The sequence below is a fragment of the Lampris incognitus genome, chromosome 16 (assembly GCF_029633865.1).
Source record: "Lampris incognitus isolate fLamInc1 chromosome 16, fLamInc1.hap2, whole genome shotgun sequence".
NCBI classification, from domain to species: Eukaryota; Metazoa; Chordata; class Actinopteri; order Lampriformes; family Lampridae; genus Lampris; species Lampris incognitus.
The window spans coordinates 31,497,624-31,509,988 of NC_079226.1; the positions used below are offsets into that span (position 1 = coordinate 31,497,624).

Sequence of the window (12,365 nt, forward strand, 5' to 3'; positions counted from 1 at the left end):
GAAACACTATTTGACCCTGAACATGGGACATATCACACTCTAATTCAAAATCATTCAATTGTTAGGGTCCGCGGTGGTGTAGCGGTCTAGGCATCTGCTTTGTGTCGATGCAGTTGCCCACTGGGGACCAGGGTCCGCGCCCCAGTCTCGTCAGATCCGACTATGGCTGGAGTTGACGAAGCAGCAATAATTGGCAACGCTGTCTTTGGGAGGGGGGCGGAGTCGGCTTGTGTTCGTCACATGAATGCGTCTCTGCGTGTGTCGGAAAAAGCAGTGGTTCGGCCTGGATTCGCCTTGTCACGGAAGTGGCGAGGCTTCTCCTTCAAGACTGCCGGCCGAAGAGATGCAGTTGGTGAACGCATGTAGTACGAGGGTGGGTGTTTAAACTAAAATAGGGATCGACTGGCCACTAAATTGGGAGAAATCAGAAATAAATTTAAAAAAAAAGAATCATTCAATTGTTTTCACCTTGCAGCGGAGTGCTATAGCATTTTCCTGTATCTCCATGGATGGTTTCTCAGCTGTTTGGTACGGCAGAAATGAGATGAAGCCCAGGAACTTGGCCAGCAGACGAGCCAGGAGTAGAAATGAAGAGAACCGCTGTTTTTCATTCTGACAGGGAAGGAAAGAGAGAGAAAGTGAGTGTGCGTCTTAAGTGAGAGAGAGAGAGAGAGAGAGAGAGAGAGAGAGAGAGAGAGAGAGAGACAGAATTAGCTCTCAAAATCTGAACCAAAGCTCATTTAATCACCAAGTATAACAACTAAGCTGACAATTTCAAGATAAAAGACGAGGCATGGAGACTTGAGCATTCAAAAGCGCATCGCTATTTAAAGTAATGCATAGCTTATAGGTAACATTAATTCTAACTCAGAAATCACAGCAGCCAACTGCAGTACAAAAAAAAAAAAACATGCTTGCTTCTCTGACTATTATGTACCTGCTGCTCCATGTCCCCCTCCTCTTCCTCTTCCCCCTGCCCAGTGGAGGCTGCAGGGCCCAGGATAGACACCTCGTCCAGCTGGAGGAGCTGCTGGCACAGGCGGTCCTTCAGATGCTGGTTCAGCTGGCAGCTGGGGGCACAGTGTGTGGCTGATGTAAGGTCAAATACAATCGACAGATACTAAAACCTTGAGCATATGCAAGGCTGAGGCCCACAGCCTGGATGGGTTGTTCAGTGAGGCATCTTTCGGCATGCTCAATGTGCTCTGTCCTGTTTTTGATGAATAGTTCTTGCTTTATGTACTCTGTACAAAAAAAAGATACTTGTTCCCTTAATCCTTAAATATTTGCCAATTTAGACAGATATTCGTTGGTACGAAGATACTCTTATTAAATTTGCACAATACTCTTAGGGGTTTTTTTTTTCACTTTATTTTCAATGTGTTTATGTCCTTGTGTTATTAGTGGTGAGCATCCCACCAAGAACATTCCTTGTACGTATAAACTACCAGTAAAAACATGAACTTGATATTTATAAGCTTAAAGTTACAATCCAGAAGATTTACAAGCAAACAAATGTCCTTTTTGATACTTTCTATTGCTGATGTATTTCATCAACTAATATTCAAATTTGAAAGGCTTTTCGTAGTTGCTCATCTTAATGGTTACTGTCAAATTAGACCTTCCTGGGCTAAAATGAAATGGTGAGCAGCATTTTAAGCCTTCAACAAGGAAGCAGAATATGGAGAAAAGGAGGCAGGTAACAGCAAACTTGAAGAGGGAGCAAAATTGTGGCCACTAAGTACATATAGCAGACCGAGTATGTGGAATGGCATTATCAAAAGATACCAAAACATGAATAGTTAAAACTCAGGTTCCAAGAATATTTTGCTTGGATGGAGGTAGAAAATGTGCTGACATATAAGAACTGGCACCTCTGCCTAATTTTTAAATTGACCTTTGGGAGTTGGAGTGTCGAACACCACTTATTTTTAATGACCACATATCCCCATAGGGGGTCAGTAAATTAAATAAAAACTGCCACCTCTCAGGACTGTAGCTTTAATCGAAAATGGAAATCAATCTAATCAATTTAACTGATCAGTTGAGAACCACTGCTCGTTAAATACTTATCTCTGCCAGTCGGTAGCCTGGAGGGGATTATGTGTTTGATCATGTGTGTGTGTGTGTGTGTGTGTGTGTGTGTGTGTGTGTGTGTGTGTGTGTGTGTGTGTGTGTGTGTGTGTGTATGTGTCTCCGCGGCTAATCTCGCAAACTACTGGACCTATCAGCTTAAAAAAATGTATGCACAGTTATGAGTCTATGATTAAGAACCTCTTGTGGTTGCAGTGACTCAAAACCTTTGGAAAACGTTTGTTCTCACTATTACTGCTCTCTCTTCATTCACTCTCTAGCTCACTCAACCAACGCTGCTTTCTGTTGCTGCCCGATCTGAGTCAACCACGCACATGCGCGACTCACCACCACGCAGAAGTGCCGTAGTCCCCAGTGTTAAAACTCCGCTTTAAAAATACAATTTCAAGAGCAGGATTAACCACAGCCACAGCTGGAAATCATCTCAGTTGCAGCAATAAACCATCTCCCATGGCTGAGCTATGTTTTCTTAACCTGTGGGCATGTATGACTCACACCTACGGTTGAGTCAAATGTATTCAGGTATGAGTCTTGAAAGTAAATGAGAAGTTGATTGTATTTTGCAAGCAAGAAATCACTCACAGCTGATCTCAGCACAGGAGAACTGCAGCAACACTGGATGAACCAAAAATAATTCATCTTAATCACCTCACCACCGCGCAAAAGTGCCATAGACTCCAATGTTAAAACTCCACTATAAAATACAACTTCAAGATTAGGATTAATCACAGTCACAGCTGGAAATCATCTCAGTAGCTACAATAAAACATTTCCCATCAATCAGCAGAGCAGCCAAATCTAGATCATGAAAACTGCAATGGTTAAACAAGTCTTTTTTTACCGTTGTTTTATTGCTTTAGAATGAATGAAGGTCAATCAGAAGAGCAGCCATTCACCTTCATTCATTTGATATGAAAACCACAACGGTTAAAGACATTTGAAGTCTTGTAATAAGAGTTTTGAAATAATGATCACATGATCTCTGTCATTTCATGTCAGACTTGGTTGGTTTCGTGCAAAGGTCCACCTAGGAGGCTGTGCATCCACAGACTGACAGGCAAAATGTTTTTATTAGGTAGATTTTTTAGCTTGAGTGCTGCATACAGAATTTTTTTTTTCTTCCATATTTCCCGTTCAATTGACTTGGGCACTGCGCAAGTCTTATAATGACAGACCCTTTAGTTGACTGGTTAGTGAGGTCGCCTGTCTGGGCTACCCGTGTTCAATTCCCGACAGCGGCGGATTCCCGGCTGCCCCCTGAATTCGCTACATTGGTGTCAGAAGTGGAATGGTGAGACCGTGAGGCCATCAGAAGTGCGTCCGCCCAGAAGCGTGAAGGAGCTGGTATGATGAAGCGCAGGGACACGCTTCCCAAAGGAGGGGGGTAGTGTAATGACCACAGACGTATAGACTCACTAGCCCTTGGCTAACGGGTCTGACCCTTTAGTTCACTGGTTAGCGCAGTCACCCATGGTCTGGGATACCTGGGTTCGATTCCCGGCTGCAGCGGTTTCCCAGCTGCCCCCTGAATTGTCTACATTATCATATTTCCCATTCAACTGACTTGGGCACTGCGCAAGTCTTAGGACAGGCAAAACACTGGTTTTTCTGTCCATGTGTGCATCTATTGCCCCTCTCCTGGTAGGCAAAAAAAAGGGGTGGTTTGTTGCCAAGTTTGAACACTGGAGAAGGGGAGATACATACGCCTAATGGAGAGCTGCACTCTACTCAGTGCACTCCTCTAGCTTTCTAAGCTTTTGTGTGAAGTTTGGCCAATAGAATCATCTGCAGTTCACATAACTCTGTAATACAACCTTTGTTTCAAAATGACATACCAGGCAAACAATTGAAATAAATCTAACTAAACTATGCAATTGAATTGCCTGGTGGTGTTTGAGTGCTAGAAGCATACAGCATAATGAGTGACATTTGCTTCAAGACTTCATCTCACCAGTTCGCAGCCTTCAGGAAGTCTCTGAAGAACTCCTGGTGTCCAGGGAAGGAAGGAGGGGGGCAAGGGCCTACGATGCCATGTGGCTGAATGAGGCGCTCCTCGAGACGTTTTAGACGGCCCAAGCTGTCCGCTCCCAGCATGCCTAGGACGTCAGCATCAAGAGTGTCGCCTGGAGAGCCTTTGCACATCTGGGCAAGGGAAACAGCATAATAAACAGGTTATGCCTTCTGTGCAAACCTGTCCTATGTGAGGTGCTATGTCTTGGTTAAAACAGATAAAAAGCATACTGATGGGATGGTAAGTTAGGAGAGCTGCGCCTTCAAGTGCTTAAGGGTTATGGCAAAATCTGTTAGATGTTAAAAAAGGTTTCATGTGCCCACAGAGTTTCATAATTGTGAGGATCCCTGGGCTAAGAACCACAGGTACCCATGCTTAGCCTCATAAGCCAGACCAAAGTTGTGAGTTGACCACACTTGACTTGACACTTGACTGGGTCTATCCTAGCTCTCACTGAGAGAGTTCTAAAACAGTGGACTTTCCAATCACAGCTTTGAGGACTAATCCAAGGCAGTTGCAAACTTCAGATACTATGTGGTATAGTTTTAAATCACGGAATAAACAACAGTGCTGTTAACTGAAACCGATTACAGCCTTCTTGCTCTGCTATCCTGTGTCCCACTCAACTTTCCAACTGGCTTAAACAAAGAGAAAATTTCAAATGTAATTGAAGTGTTTTATTTCCTTCAATCTAAAAAATGAAAATACGAAAGTCTGCACCGTTTGTCATGAGTAAAAAAAAGCCTGCTTGGGGAAGGTTTAACTCATGATGTATTTCATCCTTTTTTCTAATGTGTGAAGTATGCCATTCAACTTTACCTGCACAAGCTGCTTGAGGAAGAGACGAGCAAAATGGGAGTGGTTTCCTGCCGAGGTCAGCTGGCTCACCATTCCCCTAAGAGCAGAGAGAGAGAGCACAGTGAGAGGAGTATGATCGCATCGCCTTAATTCCATGGAGTTATCAAATGTCATCACCAAGTAAACCACTTTACTATCATATACTCCTTATAATGCATCAGTGTTGGAAAACTCAAAAAAAAAAGTCAACAAATAAGTAAAGGATCTCTAATATTAATTGGCGCAAAGGTGGCGATTATTTTTGATTATTTTCCCAGCTTGCGCCTTGGCTTTCGTTCTTGTGGCACATCTTATAATTTGACTCTATGTTGTCTGTAGCAAAAAAAAAGGAACAGTAAAGACCTAGAAGTGAGTCTTACCTGATCCTGCCACCTAAAGCAGCTTCAAAGTTCCATCCGGGTTCCTTATGGAAGTCCTCCCAGTCTCGAAACACCTCATAGAAAATATCCCTGCAAATAAAAGGGTGAAAACATCAGATGGACCAGCATTAAGACATGGTCACTGACAGGCCATTCTCACACTTTGAATCAGCTTCATGCGAGGATAATGTGACCACAAAGTTTTTTAAGTGTGGTTTGATCCTCCAATTTGACAGGTTAAACAGTAAGTTTTAGTAGAATAATTTATTGTCGATCTGTATATTGTATTGTCTTACATTTAAAGCCACTTATTTAACACCACAAAATCAGCTCAACATCCTCAAACATTCCTTCTGGAAAGATGTGTTGTTGTTTTTTTTTTCTCCCCCTTATCTGTGGAATATGTTCATTATAAGTGTAATACTAAATGTGTGACCATCATACAGTGGAAACATGCCAATTTTTCCGCATTCGTACAACTGTTTGCGCTTTTTGCACTCTGCACAAAGATACTCTCTTATCAACATTAGACACTCCTTAGAAACTCTGTAATGTTCTGTTATCACACCAAGTCAAATTCCATCTGCAAGCTTACTAAATTATAGACAGAGAGAGGGTCGTTTTTTCAAACAGGAATTGTGCTGTACCTCTGTTTCTTAAACGTGTGGAAGGCCTTGTTACTGCTGAAGTTGGACCTGTTGTCAGTGGCAGGCTGGAACGGGACCGAGTGGATCAATGTGGAAGCTGAAGGAGACAGCTTGAGAGGAAAAGACAGGATGTAAGGATCTTGCAACTGACCCCACTCAGTTGAGTGTATTGTCAGATGAACTAAATGTAGCCCTGGCTGGTTAAATACACCTCTTGACTACTCACTTGCTGTCTTAGTGCTAATTGTAAGTACTACTACTACTACTTTCGGCTGCTCCCGTTAGGGGTCGCCACAGCGGATCATCCCTTTCCATTTCTTCCTGTCTTCTGCGTCTTCCTCTGTCACACCAGCCACCTGCATGTCTTCCCTCACTACATCCATAAACCTCCTCTTTGGCCTTCCTCTTCTCCTCTTCCCTGGCAGCTCCATATTCAGCATCCTTCTCCCAATATACTCAGCATCTCTCCTCCACACATGTCCAAGCCATCTCAATCTTGCCTCTCTTGCTTTGTCTCCAAACCGTCCAACCTGAGCGGTCCCTCTAATATAATCGTTCCTAATCCTGTCCTTCTTCGTTACTCCCAGTGAAAATCTTAGCATCTTCAACTCTGCCACCTCCAGCTCCGCCTCCTGTCTTTTCGTCAGTGCCACTGTCTCCAAACCATATAACATAGCTGGTCTCACAACCATCTTGTAAACTTTCCCTTTAACTCTTGCTGATACCCTTCTGTCGCAAATCACTCCTGACACTCTTCTCCACCCACTCCAACCTGCCTGCACTCTCTTTTTCACCTCTCTACTGCACTCCCCGTTACTTAGTGCTAATTGTAAGTATTTCTCAGAATATAAATACATCTTTGAAATGAGAAAGAATAACTCGATGTGTAAAATTCCAGGCACATTTGGGAAATTGTTTGAATTCACCTGATTTAATGATTAAAAAACAAATACCCTTCTCCCAGCACACAAAGCAAGGCAGAAAGTATGACTATACTTTTACTTTAAAACTGGTATCTACGTGGAATTAATAATTATCCAACCAGTATCAACACAGTCTGGTGTAAATATTAGACACTGTAAAATACCTTGGCTGTGCTGTTGTCCTGAGCCTGAATCAGGCGGTCCTTTAGAGTCGTCGAGAAAGAGGCTACCCTCTCATTTTCAGCCAGCAGCCGTAAGGTGCACTTGTCCAGATGAGTTAGCAGCCTGAAATGCAATAAAAAATGGTTATGTGTCATCTTAGAATCAGAATCAGAATCAATTGGCCAAGTGTGCCTATGCACACGAGGAATCTGACCCTGGTTCACAGTAGCTTCCAGCACTTGCATATGTCACTCACACACAAAAAAAAAAAAAAAAAAAAAAAACAACAACAAATAAACGGAACAACAAATAGGACATTGGAGGCAAGCATGTATGCACAACAGGTATGTCACTATTTTGCAGTTTTGTTATGTTTGAATAATCAACAACCTATGCCCATATTTTATAACATATTGCTATACATATTGCCCATACACCATATACCAATACCACAACTCCATAACTCATCATGTCCACATACAATATTATATACTCACACTACATTACACTATATTATCTTATATACCAAACGTATACACTTTATTTTTACCTACATCCACCACACAACTACATAACATGACAGCAATCATTTGTAACCAGTATACAAGTTATATGTGTATTTGCAATGGTACATTTGTATTGCACATCTGGTTTAAAAAGAGGTAGTGCACTTCGTAGATATGTAGGTGAGATAAAGTGTCATATTTACATAATAAGTGTCTATTCATGCACCATGCTGTTAAGTGTTCATGAGAGAGATGGCCTGTGGGAAGAAACTGTTTCCATGTCTGGTGGTTTTGGTGCACATTGCTCTGTAGCACTTGCCAGAAGGTAGGAGAAATAACTGGACCCAGAAACTTGGGTCCCCGTCACATCAACTTGGTTTTATAAAGCTTTGTTCGCGAAAACAAATTTATCACTTAACATATTGATGACTAACAAAGAAGATAAAGGTGAGATAAGTGGTAAGACCAATAAAGACAAGACGGAACAAACCATTGCAGGTTATGAAGCCAGGGCTTGTGTACATCTATGCACATGGATGAGAAGGCATCTGGATGATGCCGTGACAGGAAACCAGAACCAAAACAACAAATAAGTTAATTAAAGTGACAATAAGAAATGGAATTGGTGTGACTCACTGAAACTGGTTCTCCAGCACTCTAACAGCAAAATACACACAGTTGTGTACTTGTCTAAGGTAACCAATCTCCAGAACATCTGAAATTTTGCAACAAAACACAGTGGACAAGTTAGTGGGATCCATTTTCATTGACATTCATTCAACTTAAAACAAAAGTCCACATTACTTAAGTCACATGAATCTAAACAAATTATGCATCTGGTCTGCTGAAGACACGCTGACCTGATTTCACCGAACACAGGGTTTCATCTTCCTCGGTGGCAGGAGGGGACCGTGATGTTAGCAACTGCATCACAAAGAAAAGCTCCAAGAAAATATTTGGCACCAGGTTTTCTGCAAAACATAAATGCATGAAAGTTGTATTTTCAGGTGTTTCTGCTGGCATGATTTTTTTTTAATCAATGGGTAGTGTTTTCTTTGACCTGTTTACATTCTGTATTTCCTTGTCTTACTCCTTTATCATTGTGTTCTTTTGTCTTATCATTTTTAATCCACCTAAGCTGTCATTTTTGCTTTGTTGCAGAAGGAAAGACCCATTATCCATAACCCCGAATATGATCATTGTTATCATATTATTTTCATATTTAAACAAAGACATAAACCACAACTTGCTGGAAGAGCAAACGCCAACATGGGGAGCCCCTGTGATTTTACCTCCCTCTTGTGGTCATTTACCAGAAATGCAGGTGCAGTACAGCTCTGCCAGCAGATCCAGTTCAGAGGCCAATGTGACTTTGGAGGGCTCCGGACATACTGCCTGACTATCAGGTGTAATCTTTGAAACCGTTCTCAGTCCTGACTTGGTAGGGGTGCAGGCATCCAGGGAGACTGGCAGAGGGAAGGTGGCCTGTTGGGCACGTTTGGTCCTGGAAACAAGTAAGTTGTGATATTTTGACAGTGGAGAAGGCAACAAACCAGAGCAAAAGAGCTGGTAACAGTGGTGGTGGGAGTGGGGTTGTTAATAAATAACTAATGTGAAAACAATCAAATTAGATACGGGAGAGAAACATGCAGGCAAGCAAAACTTATAGACTTATCTCATTTTTTGCAGTGATATTCCAATACTTAGAGAAATTACCTTCATGCCATGAGGTTAATTCTCAGCTATGAAAAACTGACTGAATGAGACCCCCCCCCCTTCTGACAATTCCATAAAGGGCTCAGCCCCATCTACCATGCAGATGGTGCAAGACTGGCAGAACTGGGCATGTCACAAATGCAAGTGTGAGTGGTGAGAACATGACCAACCGCTTCCCATCTTTTAGCTTATCCGCTTGGACTGTGCTCTAATAATAAGTATGAAAAGAGGTAGATTTGTTGTTAGATGGTGATGCTGATAGATGCCAACTCACTTCTCCCTCTTAAGCAGTTCCCTCTCCTCCTGAAGATTTAGAGGACTCCCGGCTGTCAGTAACCCCCCCAGAGCCTCAGAATCTGATGGGGTACTGGAGAACTTGCTGAAAGGGGTGGAGGTGAAGCAGCCCTTTGGTTTGGAGTGTGGCCGATCGGCACTAACTGGTGTGGGGTTTATTCTTCGTGAGGGTTTTGTCATTCTGAAAGGAAATGGAAAGAATTCAAACAAATGCCAGAACACTGAATATTGACTGAAAAAAAACAAAACAAAACAAAAAAGCCTGAACAGTGGCAAATCCTAACCTTTCAAGTTTAGAATCGTGTAAATGAATGGTATAAAAAAGGTGACGCATGCTTTTATCTCTTCGCGTCTAGATGACTGCAATGCACTTCTTACTGGTTTACCCAAAAAAAAGTATCGATAGGCTGCAACTAGTACAGAACATGGCAGCAAGGGTCATAACAAAAACCAGGATGAAAGATCACATTATCTCAGTTTTAGCATCTTTACATTGGCTTCCTGTAGCTTTGAGGATTGATTTTAAAATGATTTTACTTGTGTTTAAAGCTCTACATGGTTTAGCACCTTCATACCTATCTGACTGCTTATCTGATTATGTTCCGAGCCGCTCTCTTAGATCCTCTGGTGCTGGCCTGCTCAATGTCCCTAGAATGAACTACAAAAAGTATGGCGAAGCAGCATTTTGTTTTTATGCACCGATGGCTTGAAATAGACTCCCCCAACAAATAAGAGAAGCAACGTCCATACATAGTTTTAAGAATCAGCTCAAGACCCATTTTTATACTCTTGCTTTTAATTAATTCCCCTTTATATTTCTTTTTAATCTTATTTTTTATCTTGTACTGTGGTTTTATTTCTTGCCTTGTTTTGTTTTGTTGTTTTTTTTGCCTAGGTTTGTGTTTTGTTATTTCTAACTTATTTTATCTGTATTCTTGTTGAGTTATATTGTTTCCCCTGTTTTTAATGTAAAGCACTTTGAGCTCCATTTTATGTATGAAAGGTGCTATACAAATAAAGTTTATTATTTATTATTATTAATAAATCTAAGTATGACTGTATAAGGGTGTTGCAGCAACAGGTGGGACAAATAACAATGCTAGTAAATGACAGGTTGCTGACAAGCGCCACCGTTCCACAGTTCAACTGTGGCCTGATTTTCCTTGCCATCAAATAAAGAAACAGGACAACTGTGTTCTCTATTGGTAAACCACCCTCAAGTCATACCAACTGAGAACTGCTATCTCTCTGCTTGCTATGAAATCGCAACTAAAATTTTACTTTTTTAATTTCAAATTCTCCAAGTATTCAGTCATCTGTTTTAAATTGCCAATTAATAGCTTATGTGTTGTAAAGTAAATTGATTTTTGTAATGTAACTCCACAGAAGGCAGTAACCCATAGCAGAGAGTGGTAAAATGTGTATTTAGAATTAAACTTTGAAAGAGACAGTATTTGGACTCACACTGGTGAATCAGGGGATGACCCAACAGGAGGGAAATCCTCCAGGTTGTTGAGGTTAAGCTGACCCATCATCGGCGGTGAAACCTGCTCGCTCATCCTGCTGCAACTGCCTCCACCTCTTCCTGATCTCCTCCCCCCACTTTCCCACCGCCCTGTGTCTTCACTGCAGTGTCCTCCTCGCCCTACTCCAAACCTCCCTTGTCCTCCTGCACCAATACCGCCACAACCACTCCTCCTGCGACCCCTCTGCTGCTGCAGGCCAGAGCTATGCTGCAGCTCTTGGGGGGAAACGATATAGTCCCCCAGACTGACCCTCTGGGCTGGCCGGCGGTCTGAGCCCAAGGGTCTGGACGGCGGGCTGCATGATGAGTTAAAGGAGGGGCTGCTGAGAGTGTTGACACCGCTCACAGAATGAGAAACACACTGGCCAGGAGCATCCCACTCTGCTCCAGGGGACACTGACGGGGCGGGGGAGAATAGCTGGACTCGACTCGTGCACCGAGAACCAGCCCCACCTCTGGCAGACCTGCTGCCCCTCTGCTCGCCTGAGAAGCCCTGGTCCTGGGTAGTAGGTTTTGAATGGCTGGGTGTCTTGGCAGGTGTTGCAGGGCCTTGGGTCAGGGATTGGCTGCTCTGCTCTCTCAGGAAGTTTAAGAGAAATGGGACAAAGTCCTGTTTCTGAACTGTCCCCACAGGTCGGCTGAATGAAAAGCTGTCACCCTCCTGTGGGAAAGAGCGGCATGATGATGAGCGGCTGGCTAGTAACATTTACCGTTAATACAAAAACAGCAATCAAATGGCTCAGGGGCTCATGGCAGCTATTCAACCCAGCCATGACTTATCTAACGTAACAACGCAGCAGTTAAACTGTGTCAACAAACGTTAAGACGGCTAGCTAACAACTCCATATATTAGCCAGAAAGCTAACAGTAAGCGGGCCAACATCTGTTGCTCTACACAACCCGAAACATGATGGGTGGTAGCAAGCGGCAAAATTACTGTTAATATAATTTGATCTGAGATTAATCAACTTTTTCTTTCGCAGCAAAATTGACATTGGCTTATTGGAACCCACCTAAGGCTAGCGTTACTATAGCTCAGCTAGCTAGCCAGCGTGCTTAAAGTTTTGTTTACATCCGTTGTCGGCTACGTCATCTCGTATATTGTATCATGCAGCTGCAAATTAAACGTTGCCCCGTACCCGGCTGCTGTTTATTTCCACACTGACCTCGCTCGCTTTTAGCCAGTCCAAGGCCTTGTTAATGTCTACCTTCCTCAGCAAAAGGGATTCCAAAAGAGCCGCCATTCTTTTCGACCAACTGGAAAGGAGGC

At 42.7% G+C, this 12,365-nt stretch overlaps 1 protein-coding gene across 2 annotated transcripts in view; it reads right to left on the reverse strand.

Moving 5' to 3' along the window:
* cdan1 (codanin 1) overlaps positions 1-12,339 on the reverse strand; it is a 35,748-nt gene extending 23,409 nt beyond the window's left edge. Inside the window, exons 1-13 of one of the 2 annotated variants that reach the window (XM_056295857.1) lie at positions 12,262-12,339; positions 11,035-11,756; positions 9,551-9,751; positions 8,874-9,064; positions 8,421-8,531; positions 8,197-8,275; positions 7,057-7,177; positions 5,970-6,079; positions 5,323-5,412; positions 4,925-5,000; positions 4,046-4,236; positions 938-1,070; positions 469-612 (exon numbers count right to left, since the gene is read on the reverse strand). In XM_056295857.1, coding sequence (XP_056151832.1) covers positions 469-612; positions 938-1,070; positions 4,046-4,236; positions 4,925-5,000; positions 5,323-5,412; positions 5,970-6,079; positions 7,057-7,177; positions 8,197-8,275; positions 8,421-8,531; positions 8,874-9,064; positions 9,551-9,751; positions 11,035-11,756; positions 12,262-12,339 — 2,247 coding nt within the window. Of the gene's footprint in view, positions 1-468; positions 613-937; positions 1,071-4,045; positions 4,237-4,924; positions 5,001-5,322; positions 5,413-5,969; positions 6,080-7,056; positions 7,178-8,196; positions 8,276-8,420; positions 8,532-8,873; positions 9,065-9,550; positions 9,752-11,034; positions 11,757-12,234 lie in introns of both variants that reach the window. The other variant, XM_056295856.1, reaches the window with a different exon arrangement.
* Between the last annotated feature and the right edge of the window lie 26 nt (positions 12,340-12,365).